Source organism: Misgurnus anguillicaudatus, chromosome 12, assembly GCF_027580225.2.
Source record: "Misgurnus anguillicaudatus chromosome 12, ASM2758022v2, whole genome shotgun sequence".
NCBI classification, from domain to species: Eukaryota; Metazoa; Chordata; class Actinopteri; order Cypriniformes; family Cobitidae; genus Misgurnus; species Misgurnus anguillicaudatus.
Genome location: NC_073348.2, coordinates 19,101,146 through 19,119,129, shown reverse-complemented (window position 1 = coordinate 19,119,129; position 17,984 = coordinate 19,101,146). Strand labels below are relative to the sequence as shown.

General features: G+C 35.2%; 2 protein-coding genes across 3 annotated transcripts; both read left to right on the top strand.

Moving 5' to 3' along the window:
• Positions 1 to 159: 159 nt before the first annotated feature.
• On the top strand, positions 160 to 10,437 carry ptgdsa (prostaglandin D2 synthase a). 2 transcript variants are annotated; one of them, XM_073874078.1, is made up of 7 exons: positions 160 to 500; positions 3,534 to 3,673; positions 3,775 to 3,851; positions 3,945 to 4,055; positions 4,134 to 4,235; positions 6,793 to 6,818; positions 8,458 to 10,437. In XM_073874078.1, exons 1-6 carry the CDS (start codon positions 405 to 407, stop codon positions 6,816 to 6,818), a joined length of 552 nt encoding a protein of 183 aa, XP_073730179.1. In that variant the 5' UTR covers positions 160 to 404; the 3' UTR covers positions 8,458 to 10,437. The 2 variants fall into 2 exon arrangements, with proteins under 2 accessions (XP_073730179.1, XP_073730178.1); XM_073874077.1 differs by having other exon boundaries at positions 176 to 500; positions 3,772 to 3,851.
• Positions 10,276 to 17,734, top strand: ambp (alpha-1-microglobulin/bikunin precursor). The gene is made up of 10 exons (XM_055208922.2): positions 10,276 to 10,452; positions 13,058 to 13,200; positions 13,328 to 13,404; positions 13,486 to 13,602; positions 13,689 to 13,790; positions 13,880 to 13,926; positions 14,507 to 14,582; positions 16,325 to 16,492; positions 17,196 to 17,372; positions 17,611 to 17,734. The coding sequence occupies exons 1-10, from the start codon at positions 10,348 to 10,350 to the stop codon at positions 17,637 to 17,639; spliced, it is 1,041 nt and encodes a 346-aa protein (XP_055064897.2). The 5' UTR covers positions 10,276 to 10,347; the 3' UTR covers positions 17,640 to 17,734.
• The last annotated feature ends 250 nt before the right edge of the window (positions 17,735 to 17,984 follow it).

The window sequence follows — 17,984 nt, the reverse complement described above, 5'->3', positions numbered from 1 at the left end:
TGACGTAAATAAGATTGAGAACCACTGTTTTACTTGAATTAATGCATATTGGCCATCATTTAATTTCACAGGCAATCGGTCTTGAATATCAGAAATTGCCTTGTTTTCATGTCACACCAAACTTCATGTAGAAAAGTATGATAACATTTGGATGATTTTTTTATAAGACAAAATTCTTGTTATTGTGGATCATGCTGAAAGTTTGCACTTAATTTACTGTATGGTATGACTCATATTTTCTGCAAATGTATTTCTGTGTGTTACATGCTATGAATGGTACCTCTGTTAGATGTGTTCTTGAACATGATTGGCTGGATTGTTTAGGGGGAGGGGCTACTTGGCATCCCATTTGATGAACCCTCAACAGGCGACAATCCTCAGCTTGTGTTTCTCTCAACGTAACCATGAAAATAGCCTTTGTGACTGTATTTTTGGGGATGCTGTACCTGATAGACGCCCAGGCCAGCATCCAACCGCAGAAAAGCTTTGACCTTCAAAGGGTGAGAGTTTTTGTTGTTTTACTTTATGTAAAGACACTTTTCTTAAATACTTTAAAGGGCTCTTTTATCTGTATGAGATTGGTGTGTTAGGTGTGTTTAGTTACAATATAATGGCAGTGGTGGTAGTTTTAAAATTAGACGTCTGAAAAATGTCTGTTAAAAATGTTTATTTTCTATATACTGACAACAAGTAAAGGTTTTTGCCTCCTTATTTATATACAGTACAGTAGGGCAATTTCAGGGGTCTTAGGACACCGATTGCATTAACAGTAGTAACAGTGAGTGTAGACGAACATATCTCAGGTTAAAGGTATTAATGTTGCAAAGGGACGTGTGATTTCTACAGGCTGCATTTACACCATATTATAATTACCGTAATTTCAAGATTACAGCGTGTAAAAGCGTTCAAGTCCTCGTAGAATTCGTAATTACAGTTTGTGGACTGGGAGTATAGAGGGTATGCATTGACGTCGCTTTCCTACGTGACCACGCGAGAGCTCGACCGGTTGAGTGGCAAAACGTGCAGCAAAATTGCTGGTTTTCATAGGGGCTGCGGCGAAAATGCCAGTCAAACTGACTATTATCAGCTTAAATTAAATTTAGTTAGACTTGATAGCAGAGGTGGACTATACTTAGTTACATTATCCAAGCATCTCCTTTTTAATCTGTTAGTACAGTCTATCGCACAACAGCTGTTTCCCATTTCAACGCGTTTTCGCCGATGTCACGCTATACTCAAATGCTGCCGCTCTGTCTTTTGCCACTCAGTGGGCGTAACCGCAGCACTCTCGCCGACGGTTACGTCATGTGCATACCCTCTATATAACGGGCGAACGCAGCATAAGACGACGGAGAAGTTTGTTAGGAAGTTAGGTTGTTGGAGCCGATTTGTGTACAGTTATAAAGACAAGCTTTTTAAAAACATTAAACAAAATTAGACAAAAGTAAATTCTAGTTCTACAGGTAGAAATAAATTAATAGTTATTCAGTCAGGAATATTCTGTCATCATTTAATTTTCTTCATGTTCTTCCTGACCAAACCTATGATGTTTTCTTATCTGTGAAACACAAAAGTAGTTATAATGTTTGCACTTTGTTACTTTACAAGTTTTCCCTGGGATTATTTAATGCGTTAGCTCACATGAACTAACAATGAACACTTTTAGCATTTATTGTTAGACTTAATTTTAAGGCGTCACTGTTACGTAAGGAATACTTGACGACAGTCCGTTGAATTATTTGAAAATAATGCACACCCAAGGAAGGTGTATTATGAACGCTACACCGCAGGTGTGCATTACTTTCAATTATGACACGGGCCTGTTGGTTGTTGAGAAATATTTTTCTGTTAAACGCACACCTAACCTGTCAAATGTCTTAAAATAACCACCATAGCAATGTTTGTGGCGTGGTCACTCTAAAAACAAACGGTGCCATTTTAAGTGCAATATATGAAGTACCTGTGTAGCACCGGTGTACCATGTAGAACCATATGTGGTGCTACAGTGATGCTGTAGGACCCCCGTATGGTTTTTCATGGGTGCTATAGCACTAAAAATGGTTCCTCTATGATTACGAGCCAAGAACCACTTTAAGTGCTATTTAGCACCGTTTGTTTTTAGAGTGTATAAGAGGAATAATTGACTCTGGTGCTTTGTATTATTAAAACAATGCACACCCACCGTACAGTGGCATTACCACCTTGGGTGTGCACTAGTCCAGTTTTTTTAAACTGGGGGCCGGGCCAGGGGGGCCCCAGTTTTATGACATTTTATGAAATACATTAATTTATCATGAAGTTTGTGTAATTAAACCTAAAAAAATAAGGCTACTAACCAAAAGCACTACTTTTTTGTATAATTTAATGTTTTTTTTTATTAAAAAGTTTTTTGTCACAAATTTTCTTTGGGGGGCCGCAAAGGAATGCACCGTACACAACGGGGGGCGCACACTGAAAAAGTTTGGGAACCACTGCACTAGTCTGTAATAATTCAAGGGGTCATTGTAGGTATTCCTTACCTAATTCAAAGGACCGGAGTCAGTTATTCTGCTTATACCACGGTTACCACAGACATTGCTAAAACATTGCTCTGGTGGTTTTGACATTTAAAAGGTCAGGTGTGCGTTTATCGAACATACCTGTGAAACATTCCTCAACCAATTAGAAAGAAACATTCAACAGCCTCGTGGTATAAAGTGTAACAATGCAAGTAGACAGTAGAGTCTCAGTTAATCTCCTGTGAATTATTTTCTTTTGACCTAAAACATAACACAATGTCAACAATTAGAAACTGATAGCTAGGACTGAAAACATTTTTACTCAGTGTTACAACTAAGCCTCAAGTATACAATGATGATAAAATGAAAATGTAATTAATCAAAATGATAACTGTAAAAACAATATCAGCTGAAAAAATTGACAATTATGATTTTTTTGTCTTGGCTATGATTGAACCCAATTCAAAAAGGTGTCCCACTCTCCCCTACCTATACTTACTATAAGGTTAGGGTTAGTTGCATGTAATTATGCATAATTCACAATTATTACGATAATTACATGTGTACACTTTAAAAATTCCTGCTTGAATTTACATATAATTATAAATAACTTGAGCTAATTCAACTTTAGTTTCATAATTTATAGCCACTCCTTTGTTAAACGCTAAACATTTAGTCAAGGAACTTAAGTTAAAGTTAATTGTAAATTTAAGTTAAAAATTGCAACAAGGAATTTTTTACAATATAACAAATGCACCATAGCAAAAAGTGTTTAATTATCATTTATTAATTCTAATTCATGTCAATCTAAGCATTTATTAACACATTTTATTAATCTAAATTTGTATCTTTTAACATGCACAATGAACCGTTGTATTGGCATTGACTAACATTAAGATTATGCCAATAAACTACATTACACATTGATAGTTCATGTAAGCTAATGCATTTAACAAAAATAACCTTATTGTAAAGTGTAATAATTTTATTATTTAATATCTCTGACCTGTAAAATGTTTTTTTTTGTATGTGTAGTTTGCAGGTAAATGGTATCGGGTCGGGTTCGCCTATGATTCTCCAGGCTTTGTTCCCTATAGAAGCAAACTCACCATCTCTATGGGCATCGTGGAACCAAAAGAAAATGGGGATGTTGATATGACAATGTGGAATTTAAAGTAAATGTATTTCTATGATATATATTTATATTATTTCTACTTTTACAATATAACAATGTCCTGTGTCTCCTCGCTCTGTTGTGTGTGATTATACACAGTAGGCCCTCCAGCTGCCAGCGTAAAGTCTATGTTTATGAGAAGACATCTGTGCCTGGTGTATTTAACTATTACAGTACCCGTGAGTCCCAGCAGATTTAATATGAAACACATCTGTACAGTACATGATTTAATAAATAAATCCCAACAGTTTGGTTTTCATGATAATTTTAAGGTCACAAAAGGGTGAAGGATGTTACGGTCGTGGAGACGAACTACACAGAGTATGCGCTGGTCTTCAAACACAAGAAGTTCAATAAGGAGTACACACAAGTGGCCCTTTATGGTAAGAACTTTAGATATAAAACATTTAGGAACAATGTTTGCCTTTGTGAGCTGTTCCTACTGTCTTTTTTTGTCGTAGGCCGTACTAAGAAGTTAAGAAGTGATCTGATAGAGAAGTTCAAAGCTTATGCCATAGCACGAGGCTTCTCCAGAGAATCCATACTGACTCCACCACCTGCTGGTATACAAACTTAACACTGATGCATGCACAAGCTCATATTACATTTAATTGTTGCTATCAATCATACCGAAATACTTATTCGGTCATTTCCAGTGAATAACTCACTTTAGGAATTAAATGTTTTATTTTTAATACACCCTAAAGATGCTAGGTTAGTTACAATCCAGCGTTGGGTCAAAAAGGGACAAATGCAGCCCTTGGGTTAAATGAAATCAGAAAATGTTTAGATTTGACCCAACAAGGGGTATAAAACCCCAGGATTTTTGATTAAAGGCAGAGTGCATGATTAAAAAAAAAAAATGCTTAGGAAGAGGGAGTCGGGCCGACTACCAACTCACACTTGTAGCCAATCAGCAGTAAGGGGCGTGTCTACATATGTGTGGGGCGGGTCTTTCAAAAGAAGGTCCAGATTCTATAGAGACGCAGCGCAGTTATGCAAATTTGAAAACCACGCCCACCGGGGGGAACGCAATCCAACCGTCTCCATTGACTTTGTATTGCGAGAAGCCGCCTCCTTGTCATTTTTGGCTTATAACAAAAAACTGAATAATGCCTAAAAGCTGCTGTGTGACAATATGCACCTAACAAGCCAAATAACCCACACTCTTAAAATGAATGTGTTAAATTAACACATCTTGTGTCTAGTTAAGGACAACACATCTAGTGTGTTGTCCTTAACTTAACACATCTCTGTGTTATTTTTGGAATAACACAATTTGTGTTGTTTTAACACATCTTGTGTTGTCCATTTCATTTATTTAAGCTCACATTCTACACGAAATGACACACAATGTGTTAAAATAACACATAATGTGTTAAATAGTTTAACACAAAACAGTGTGTTAAAATTAACACATCCTTTCTTAGAGTGCAGAAATAAGTTTTTATAAGCTGTCGAGCCGTAAAACCCAGTCTTTAAGGAGAATAAAGTGGATCGCCGACTATGTTTCCCCCTAGTGGACGCAGTTCTACTAATAGAAGTACTATGAAAAGTTGCCTGTTTCCATTTTTGTGTCTTTAAACGGTCGTTTTTTGGGGTCGACAGCTTATAAAAACTTATTTACAGATTAAACTTAAAAACAGAATAATACCTAAAAGCTGCGGTGTGACAAGGTGTACATCTAACAATCCAAAAAAAACCAAATACGTTTTTATAAGCTTTCGACTTCAAAAAACGAGCGTTTAAAGAAACAGAAATGGAAACAGGCAACTTTTCATAGTACTCCTATTAGTAAAACTGCGTCCAATAGGGGGAAACGTAGTCGGCGATCCACTTTATTCTCCTTAAAGGCTGGGTTTTACGGCTCGACAGCTTATAAAAACTTATTTCTGTGTTCTTTGGCTTGTTAGCTGTACATATTGTCACACAGCAGCTTTTAGGCATTATTCAGTTTTTTGTTATAAGCCAGAAATGACAAGGAGGCGTCCTCTCACAATACAAAGTCAATGGAGACGGTTGGATTGCTTTTCCCTCCGGTGGGCGTGGTTTTCAGGTTATGACGCGCTGCGCTCTGTCTCTATTGGGGTAGGGGCGTGATTGTTTAGGTGATTTCAAATGTCAACATTGGCTTTCAAACTTCATGCACTCCGTCTTTAATAAAAAAAACAGCATAGGTTAAATTACAATGCTGTAAAAATCGCTTCAAAGTAAGTTACCTGCTTGCCTTAAAATTTTGAGTTAATTAACTAGTTGGCAAAAGAACTTTTACACAACTTTTTAAAGTTGACTAATATTTTTAAGGCAACCACGTAACTTAGTTTTTTAAGTTGAACCAACAAATCTTTTTACAGTGAATCCAGTGGTTTGGGTAAAGTAAACCCAGCATTTTTATAATACAACAAGAAAGTGTGTAGTTCATTCAACCTGATCTCACAGGAATTCTTATGTATTTTACGAGTTGGCTAATTTGTATAAATTCTTATGAAGTTAAAAAAGGTAAACTTGTTAGAAAATAAACACTAAGGATACCCCACCCCTAAACCCAACATCACGGGGCGAAGACTACTCGTACAAAAACACACATTTTGTTGTATAAATTCATACAAATTACTCCGCTTGTAAAATGTACGAATTGACATTAGATTGTGTTACGTTTATCTTGCGTTTATTGTTTTGCTAAAGCAGATGCACTGCAAAAATTGATTTTCAAGAAATAAAGTTCTTAGTATTTTTGTCTTGTTTTCAGTAAAAATATCAAAAAATTCTTAAATTAAGCAAAAAAATCTGCCAATGGGGTAAGCAAAAAATCTTGAACATTTTTCTTAAACACTAAATTCAAGAAAAATGTGCTTACCCTATTGGCAGATTTTTTTGCTTGTTTTATGCACAAAATCAATTAAATTTTATATTTTTGATCTAAAAACTAGACTTATTTTCTTGGGTCGTTTTGCTCATCAAGAAAAAGCATCTTAATTTAAGAATTTTTAGATATTTTTACTGAAAACATGACAAAAATACTAAGAATTTTTTTTCTTGAAAATCATTTTTTGCAGTGTGATTTGTGAATGTCTTGCAATATTTCTGACTTTTGTGCTTTTGTTTTTTTCTTCATTGTAGACAACTGCCCTTCATCAGGATATTAGGTAAATTTATATTTACAGTACAGTATTGTACTACAGTTAAAATATCTCTTGTTCTCCACAGGGAGAATTGTAATACTGGCTTTTGGTCATTTATTCACCTGTAAAATTTTGATTGAAATGCATAGCTCTGGCGTTTTGTTTGGTCTAAAAGCTTAATCTTGGTCTCTTTTTTTTTAGAAAACACTACTTGCTCTGTAGTTGTTAATATTAAATGAAAAATATATAGCAGTTTAAGTTTATTTTAATAAAACAAATAACGCAATATGGTATATATTTTATATTTAAAAACAATATAAATGTAAATATAGACATAAAAAATAAAGACATAAGTCTCAACTAGTTTTAATCCAAATTTCAAGTTAAAGTTAAAAAAAATGTTGACACTTTTTTAGTGGTTTTACCAGCAAAGGCCACTAGGTGTCATTGGTTTGTTGCATACTATTGTCACAAACTAATAAATTACTGTCACTGCATTATTACATTAACATTTTCGTGCATTTGGCAGACGCTTTTATCCAAAGGTGCACATTTGTTTTATCAGTATGTGTGTTCCCTGGGTTCGAAACCATGACCTTTTGTGCTACTAACGCAATGCACTGAACTATACAGGAACACAATACTGAAAAAAAAAGGTTTTGAAATATAAAAACTAAGTTCTTAGAGCTTTCCAATGATATATAGTTTGTCAAGATTTTTGAAGATTTATAATATAAAAGATATTAGTGTAATATCAAGTTGACCCACATGAAGGTCCATGACATTTTGGAAAATTGCTATAAATGGCTATAAATCAAATGTATCAAAAGTTTTAAAACTAGACACTTAGTGCGGTTTCCTGGACAGGGATTAGACTAGCCCTAGACTAAAATAAATGTAAGAGCTGTCCAAACTTGAAACAACTTGCACTGACATATCATAAAATACATCAGCGCCCTTTGTTTTGCCTCAAAATGCACGTCAGTAATGTTTGTAGTAAGGCATGTTTGTTAAAACTAGTTATATTTCCTTAATAAACTAAGGCCGAGTCCTGGTTTAAGCTAATCTCTGTCTGGGAAACCACCCCTTATCTTTCCAATGATGTATAGTTTGTCAATATTATCTTTAAATATTAACATTTAATTATGTTTTATTAACATAAAAACATTTGGGCCAGGTGACAGTTAAAGGTGCAGTGTGTAATGTTTAGAAGGATCTCTTGACAGAAATGTATTACTATCAGGGGTGTATAAAGACCTTTCATAATGAACCGTTATGTGTTTATTGCCTTAGAATGAGGGTCCCCTTACATGGAAGCCGCCATTTTGTGCAGCCATGTTTCAACAGGAGCCCTTAACAGACAAACTTTTCAACTAAGTTATCTCCAATGTTGACATGTTTGTCTGGTGGCGGCTACTGTAGCTTCTCTATGTGTTTCAAAAGCAAGAGGTGAGCAGTGGACTGAGCCGTTGGTTGCAATTCACAACCTCACCACTGGATGCAGCTAAAATTTACACACTGCACCTTTAAGTGTTTTTTATTTCAAAGTGTTTTTTATGCCCATGAATGGGCATGAAGTACATTTTAAGAAATATTGAGTCAATAACGGGACGAACCCAACTGCCTATACATGTTTGTAATCACACATTTCTTTTTTTATTAGTACCTGTTTCTCTTCAGCTTCACGACAACATGTCACACAATATCCAAACTTTTCTCTTTTACATATTTATTTCTGTTTATATACATTCATGCTGCTTTGTCTCCACTTACCTGTAAACCTAGAAGTTTGTATGCCTTTACATTTATAAATAATAATAAGTACAAAATGCGTGTAAAAGTTTTAATATAAAATTTTATGATAGAAGACTACAGTAATAAATAGTGTATTGTTCATTGTTAGCTAATGCATTTATTAATGTTATCAAATACAACCTTACTGTAAAATATTAATTGGGTGGTTTTACTGTACGCACTTTAAGTCGCACTATAAGTCGCACTTTTTTTATAGTTTGACTGGTCCTGCGACTTATAGTCAGGTGCGACTTATATGTCAAAATAAATTTATACTGACTAACATGAAAGGTGCTCTAAGCGAATTCACGCGGTTTAGACCATAACATTTTTTTGTTACATACAGCAAACATCTCCTCACTATCTGCTCGCTGCCTGTCCGCTGATCAAACTGTAAAAAAACGCGATATCTGTAGACAGCCTAACTGCAATAAAAACAAAGTGGCCAAACCTACGACCAGAAATGATAACAAAGTGTTCCAGCCAATAAACGACAAGAAGGATTTGGTGGTGGGGGTTGGGCACGTTCATGAAAGCACGGAAGGGAGGGGGAGGTGTTAGCTACGCTCCGTTTGTCTGAAAACAGTTCAAACATCAACAAAAAGTAACGTCACACGGATTCGCTTAGAGCGCCTTGAACCACAAGAAAACATTACCATCTACAGGCACGAGAGGGCGCTATTGCTGCTCCTGTAGCCTACCCTTGAAAAAAAATTCAAACAAAATGCTCCCAAAAGAATAATAATTATCTAAATAAATGTGACTTATAGTCCAGTGCGACTTGTATGTTTTTCCTCCTATTGACGCATTTTTTGACTGATGCAACTTATACTCCAGAGTGACTTATAGTATGGAAAATATGGTATATTTTTGAACCCCACTCTGGAATTAAAAATCTCAAATTATGAGCTAATAGAAAATATGTAAGTTTTATGTCTACATTGTTAGAAAAAAGTAGTCCCAGCTCTCACTTGGACAGTACTCTTTAAAAAGATCCTAATATGAACCATTTAAGATATGTATATATTTGATACCAGTATGTTCCTCTGAGGTACTTATATAAACTCTGTAGGTGCAAAGGTGTGTTTTTCGAATGGGTGCCGCCCCTAGGGACCATTTTTTCTGACAGTGAATACATTTTTATCTTGTGTGTTAAATGGTTTTGTAGTGTTTGTATTAAATGATAAATGAATTGTTCTGCTCTGATGGACTGTAATACTGTAAATCTATTAGCAGACAACTTTGTTGTGTCTATGTGACTGACACATGCAGAGAAAATAATGAAGCAACTGACAAACATGTGTAGCCAGATGTACGGGAGGTAAAAGGAAATTTTAATAATACATCATGAGGTTACAGTAATAGTTTAAGAGCAGATCATGTGGACTATATATGTTATTGTATAAAATGCTGAAGCCTCAAGCTCTTTATCTTATACACAAATTGAATAAAAGCAACATTAAATTCAGTACTAACAGGTTTGTGCTGTTTATCTGTGATTTATCAACCAGCATACATGTGTGGTGAATATAAAGTATTTTATTTTCATGTATTTTAACTGGCTTTTACACTAAATAGATAAAAGAATGCACAAATTTCAAATCAATAGAAAGATAAGAAGAACTTTGTTCTGTTTGTTTTGTTGGTTTGTTTGTGGGGATGACCGTAAGGTCGATGTTCTCCAGAGGAGGAGGACAGACCTGCAGTACATCTGCATTACAGATCAGAACTTCAGCGGGATCACACACAGACAGACAGAATGATGCGTGTTACTGTGCTGGTACTGCTGGCCTTCATAGGCCTGCTTAATACTGGACACTCTGAGCCTCTGCTCCAAACCCAAGAGAACTTCAATTTGAACCGGGTAGGTGGTTTAGTCCTCATATGCAAGTTATTTTCTCCAGATGAAATCGAGGAGGCTGGGGCTAGTTGGTGTATAATCTATAGTGAAAATCAGTTGTTATTTTTATAAAGTATATTGGTAATAAATCTATAAAACTATCTATATAGAAAGATAATCAAGCTGAAAAGGTGATTTTTCATGACAACATGCCCCAGCAGTGATCATAATCGTCTCTTACTGGCTGTTGCACAATATGTAAATAATTAGGCAACATCATAATCTTTCACCACGAAGTTTTGTTGACAACATATTTTTTGCCAATCTCTTTGATGTATTATTATCATCATCATTATTATTATTAATTATAACATTATATTATTATTGTTTTAATAATATATATTATTATTGTTTTTATAATATATATATATTTTTTATAATATTATATAATACAATATTATATTATATTAAATTATAATTATATTATAATTATATTATATTATTTGTATTCCTGTTATTATTGTTATTATTACTACAACTACTAATACTTCTATTATTGCTATTATTTTTATTGGGTGGATCATTTGGTTTGAACATTGGTGGTTGAAGTGTCAACTGTGTGTTTTAATGAATCACTGTATAAATATTGGAAAGTTGTAATTGCTTATTTTTATTGTGGGGGGCTACCTCCAAAACTACTTTGGGTGAATTGGGGTAAAGTACGCTTTACAAAATAATGAGTCAAACAAGGGACGAACCCAACCCTTAAAGTCGCAGTGTGTAAATTTTAGCGTTATCTAGTGGTGAGGTTCCAAATTTCAACCAACAGCTCAGTCCACTGCTCACCCCTCGCTTTTGGTATATACATAGAGAAGCTACGGTAGCCGCCACTGGAAAAACATGCAATTGACGGAGACAACTTAGCAAAAAAAGTTTGTCCGTTAAGGGCTTCTGTAGAAACATGGCGGCCAGAGCCGGCGCCAGACCATAACTAACAGGGGGGCACTCGGCTTCCAACGGGGGGCATGCAATAGCAACAATAACTTGCAAAAACAAGACATTAAAACAACAAATACAGCAAGCACACACTCATACAACTAGTACAGACTGTCAGCTCATTTCCCGTATAAAGTGCAAAAGACCACAAACTATGCGCAAAACTATTGAACTTCGACCGCGGCGTGAGCGCAAGCTGAGCTCCGCTGCGCTCGCGCTTGGCTCAACGCAACAACAAACCGCCCTCGCGTGGCGCAAGCCATTGAAATGAATGGGTTTCATAGCGCAGCGCACACCGCGTCCTAGCTTTAAAAAAGCCGCTTTACCATAATCATGTCGTAATGCTGTTAACGGTCTATAGCCACACTTCACATTTAAGCGTACGTAATTTAAAACATCCCTAACTTACCTTTAAAATAGCTGAAGACGGCGTGTAAGAACATTAAACTTCCTTAAAACAGTGTCCTGTAGATTTGTAAATTCCACCTCGACCTCTAATCTCTAAGTTTGAGCCAGTCTGTGTTTGCATGAAGCACGCGGTGCTGGTTCGTTCTAAATGTTCTAATATCCATATTTTACACGATCCATAAAATGCAGCGAAAAAACACGTTGCTAGTATCAAGTCACAAATATGCTAAAAACATAAGACGGGTGAGACGCGACAATACATCCAATCAGAGAAACTGGTCTATTTTAATTAAAGAAAACATATATCAACTATATTTTCCTCATTTGATTACATTACAAGTCATGAAACATTCAATGTTTAATTTATTTGAATTATTCTTGATATATATTAAAGTAATAAAAAACTTTGTTGGGGGGCACAACAATCTGTTCGGGGGGCACTGCCCGCGAATGCCCCCCCTTGACGCCGGCCCTGACGGCGGCCCAAAATGGCGACTTCCATGTAAGGGGACCCTCGGTGTATGTAGATAAAAACGTCTCATTCTAAGGTAATAAAAACATAAGGGGTCATTATAAAAAGTTTTTATACACCCCTGATAATATAGTTTTGTATATTATTTTGCATTTCTGTCAAGAGATCCTTTTAACACACGGCACCTTTAATTAAACTTTGTTCCTTAAAGTATATTAGTATACCTCAAAGATACATATTCGTATCAAATACATATCTGTACCTAAATGGTCCTTTTCAAAGGGTACCGTCCAAATTACACCTTTACCTTTAGTTCTGATGGTGTTGTGCACCTTTAAAGGTACAGTTAACTGTTTTGTACCCCTAAAATGTAACTATACAAGATTTTTCCTTAAGGTACACAAAAGGTCTTTAAGGTATAATATTTTTATATTCTAAAGTAAAATGAATCTATATGAGTGTACAGCCCCAGTGACATAAAAGGTATAGTTTTGTACCTTTTTTCTAACAGTGTATGCTGGGTTGTTTTTAACCCATTGTTCAAGTCAAATATAAACATTTTCTAGGTTAATTTAACACAGAGGCTTAGTTTGTTTCTTTTTGACCCAACGCTTAGTTGAAAATAACCCAGCATTTCTCAAAGTGTTGGACGCTTTTATCCATTAATTTCTATATCTATCTATGCACCTGAATGTGGCACTACTGTAAGTTCTCTTAATCTGATCTACGTCTACCATCTCTTCCCTCCTGAAGTTTATGGGAAAATGGTATGATGTAGCAATGGCGTCCAACTGTCAATGGCTCAAGCGTCATAAGGGAGACGTAGCTATTGGCTCTCTGGAGCTGAAGTCCTCTGGATCATCAGAGACCATCAGCATGACCCGCATTTCATCCAGGTACACTAGTGTTCTGCAAAACAGGTGCTTGCGTGTCCTGCATTTACATTTCTATGTTAAAAATAATTAAGCTGAATAGAGTGAAAAACTAACATCTATATGTAAATCCTTATGTGCATTTTTGCAGGCATGGAACCTGTAAGTCCATCAGTGGAGAATATAAGACAACCACAACACCTGGAAGATTCAAGTATCATGTTTCCAGTAGGTATAACTTCACAGTCGGCATACAGTGTCTTTGTGCAACCTAAATTATTGATTATTTGTGTGTCTCTCCTTGTGTAGAGTGGAATGCTGATGTTGATGCCTATGTAGTACACACGAACTATGATGAGTATGCACTAGTGGTGATGTATAAACAGAAGGCAGGAGGTGACAAAACTACATCTGTAAAACTCTACGGTAAAGAAACCAGAACTGATCTCTGAAGGAATAAATGTTTAGTTTAATATATATTTTATAAAAATTAAAAACACTGCCCCCTGTAGGCCGCACCATGGAGCTGCGACCCACACTCATTGCCGATTTCAAGGCTCTGGTGGCTGAACTGGGAATGAGTGAAGATACTATAATTATTAAAAAAAACAAAGGTATGACACACAAACAACACACACCCATTTTTCAAACCTTGCCTTAATTTCTGTTTTTTTTTTATTATTATTTTATTTTGCGCTATCAGGTGAATGCGTTCCAGGTGAGCAGGTCATGCCAGAGCCGCAGGTCCAGGTAAAGAGCTCCTTGTCATTTAAAGTACACGCACATGCATTTGAATGGATAGCACACAAAAACAAGAACTTATAACCTTTGTACAAGATGTAATATAAGTCTCAGGTGTGCCTAGAATGTGTCTGTGAAGTTTCAACTCAAAATACCCCACAGATCATTTATAATAGCATGTCCAAAATGCTCCTAGTTGGGTGGGAGCAAAAATGGGCTGTTTTAATGTTTAAATTAAAACAGATCTGATTTATACAGTCTGAGACAATAGTATATAGTGGACAGAGTTCAACTCGCTGAGGGTGAAAACTATGGTAATGCTGGACTGTAAGTGGGCGGGGCTTTATCAATGTGAGGTCAAAACAGCATGTTTAATGAGACTGCTTTGGTTTAAAGAGGATAGTGAATTTTTTTTTAATTGTGGGGTGGTTGTGTTCACACTGCCAACACACATTATGTCCAAACACCTTGTAAAAGTAGATTTTGCATAATAGGTGCCCTTTAAAAAAACATGTTTTCATTATAGGTAAAAAATTTTAACAGTCCTATCACATATTATTAATCTTGTGATTTCATCCATTTACAAAAGAGGGCGAGGAGAAATGTGGTTCTCCCGGCCGCTGATGAGGGGTCGGGTGATGACACGCCCATGTTTAAAGGACCTGGTGAGTAAAAGTGCTGCCCAAGTGCTAATTTTATACTTTGAAGTGCGCAATTATGTATCTAAATTAGCATTTTTCAAATAAAGTTTATATAAATATATGGGTGACAGTGTATAGCCTAAGTTAATTTATAGTTATGTGTTATATTTTACCATCTTCAGTGTAGTCACACTTTGCATATATGTAAAAATGTAGGCCTGTACTCTTGGTTTATTTTATTTTATTTTATTTTATTTTATTTTATTTTATATTTTATATTTTATATTTTATATTTTATATTTTATTTTATTTTATTTTATTTTATTTTATTTTATTTTATTTTATTTTATTTTATTTTATTTTACTATTTTTCTAATAAAATAAATGTACATGTTTGCAGTACAATATATTTGACAAGCAAGTAAACAATAGGCTGTGCTGTATCGTGGAAAAAGTTACAGGTGAGGGGTGTTAGACACGACGCTGGTGAAATAAGACATGACTTATTCACAATAAAGCACTAACTTTGAGTACCTTGTTGCTTTTATAAAATGGTTACCACACAATACAAATATTAATGCAAAAACTCAAATTTCAAGAAGTAAAATCACTAAAAGTCTTCCTTCCGCTGGAAAAAAATAGGTCCTGACCAACTGTAAATAGCAACTGAATGTTTGCGCAGTGATACACAGAATCGTTGGGTGCAGCTGTGTTTTAATCTTAAATATGCCACAGCTGTTGACCAATCAGAATCAAGGACTGGAAAAACCATTTTATTAATGTTAAATACAATATATGCCTGTAGAAATCCCCCAGTAGGAGGTCATATACACTTCAGAATATTTAAAATGTTGTTTAAAATACTTTTATAAACTATAACCTGTGTTGCCAGATTAGTTTTTTTTTTGTGCCTAGCTGAGCTGGTTTTCATGCAGCAATCATGAAGAGTAGGGCTGCATTTTGATTAAACACGACTAATTGTTTGCAAAATAAAAGTTTTAGTTTCCATCATATATGTGTGTGTAGTGTGTATAATAATTATGTATATATAAATACAAACACATGCATGTATAATTTTAAGAAAAAAATATATATAAAAATTATATATATATATTATTATTATTATATAAATATAAATTATATATAGATATAAAAATGTATATTCACAAAATACTTCTTAAATATCTACATGTGTGTATTTATTTATACATAATTATCATATACAGTACACACACATAAATGATGTAAACAAAAACCTTTATTATAAAACGGCCCGTTCTGATTCTTCATTCTTGGCGTCTGTGTTGGTTGGGAATTGCGCTCTGTTTCAGCCACACTTGATTCTGAGGAACTACTTTGTTTGGTGGAAGAGTAATATTTGTACTAATATAATTACACCTTATTTGTGTTTTATTTTATGAAATCCTGCTATGCATATGAAGTAATCATTTAATAAATGCAATAAGCCCCGCAAAGCAGTGGGGGGACAGTGCATTTTATAACAGCTAAGGGACATTGTTAGGCACGAGTTATAAAAAGCACTGTTAACCCGCTGCTTTGCGGGGATAATTGCTTTATTTTGCAAATGATTAGTCGCGATTAATCAAAATGCAGCCCTAATGAAGAGGAAAATGTGCTTGGGCTGGTGTTTAAAAGGCTAAATGGATATTCCCAAATAGATAGATTATCACTGAATGTCTGAAATGGTGTTTAAAAATATAAGAAAGTGTTCCTTTATTTTAATGACAGTGTGTTTGTGTGTGTAGAGGCCTGTAAGGCACAGGTGGATTCTGGGCCTTGTTTTGGAATGATCCAGCGTTATCATTACAACTCTTCCATCATGACCTGTCAACTGTTCACTTTTGGAGGCTGTATGGGAAACCAGAACAACTTTGTGACAGAGAAGGAGTGTCTGCAGACCTGTCGCACTGAGGGTAAGTGCGTGTGTGTCTGGGCGTTTCACTCACATTTCTGTACTGTGGTATTAATTGGGTTGCGTTGGGAATTATTCACTCACTTTCTTCAAAAATAAAGGTGTTTTTGTCCATACAATCAAAGTTCATACTTATGATAAGCTCAAAAAATATAGAAAGGAACCAGCTATTATTCAGCAAAAAATCGTTTTGTATTTTAATGAACAAATAACATACAATAAGCATACAAGTCACAACATTGTGGAGAGTAAGTTATAAAAGAAACTTTTTTTTCATTTAAAGTATTCTTTGAAGATCATTGTTTCTCTTTGTGTGGTCCTAATATATAATACTGTGTAATACGTATGGAATAATTGACGACGGGTGTGCATTATTTATCAATTATAGTCAATTATTCTGCTTATAGCATGGTTAAATTGCTAAGACAATGCTGTGCTGGTATGCATACCCATGCAATAATGCATGCATACCTGTGGAACATTTCTTAACCAATCAGCATTCATAAAGCATTCATTAGCCCCGTGGTATAATTTGTAATAGCGTTCCTATAGCTCAACTGGTAAAGCATTGCATTAAAAGCACAAGGGTCATGAGTTTGATCACAGACATGTATACAAATAGCTTGTAATGCACTATAAGTTCCTTTGAATAAACCCATCCAAATGCATAATTGTACAGTAATACTTTTGTTTTGTCCATCTAGCTGCCTGTAGACTCCCCATGGACTCTGGTCCCTGTAAAGCATACACAGATCTGTGGGCCTTTGATGCAGCCACTGGGAAGTGTGTGTCCTTCAAATACGGAGGCTGCAAGGGCAACGGAAACAAATTTTACAGCGAGAAAGAGTGCAACGAGTACTGCGGCGTTATGATGAGAGATGGTAACGCAAACCCACAAGAATTAGCTTATTTTTCAGGCATTATCATTGATATCAGTCGTTCAAAGACTTGTTTATAGAGAGAATACAAATCCATTTCAGGTTTTGGAGTATTAAATCAGGTGTAAAATGTGTAACAGGATTTGGAGCATCTGTTTTGATTATTGCATGAAGCTTTATAGCTGAGATATATCTCAGTGTATTTGCCTCAAGGTTCAATTTTGTGTTTCGATGTCTGCAGGAGACGGCGAGTTTCTGAATGTGAACTGAGAGTGACATGAAGAAGCAACACAAAGCGCAACATGGATCAGTTTCCAGCAGCCATTAACTTTTAGTAATAACACAAATAAAGACCTAAACATTCATTCATAGTCATTTATTCATCATTTATAATAATTTTTAAAACAAAGCTCCTGAAAAGCTTCTCTATGAGTTTCAAAAGCAAGAGGTGAGCAGTGGATGCCACTTTTACACACTGCACCTTTAATATTAGTACCTAAATGCATTTGCTAACATGAAGTTATATAATTTTTCTATCATTTATTAATCTTTGCCAATGCATTTGTTCATGTTAGTTCATTGTGACTTACCTCATGTTAAAAAAATTTATTAATA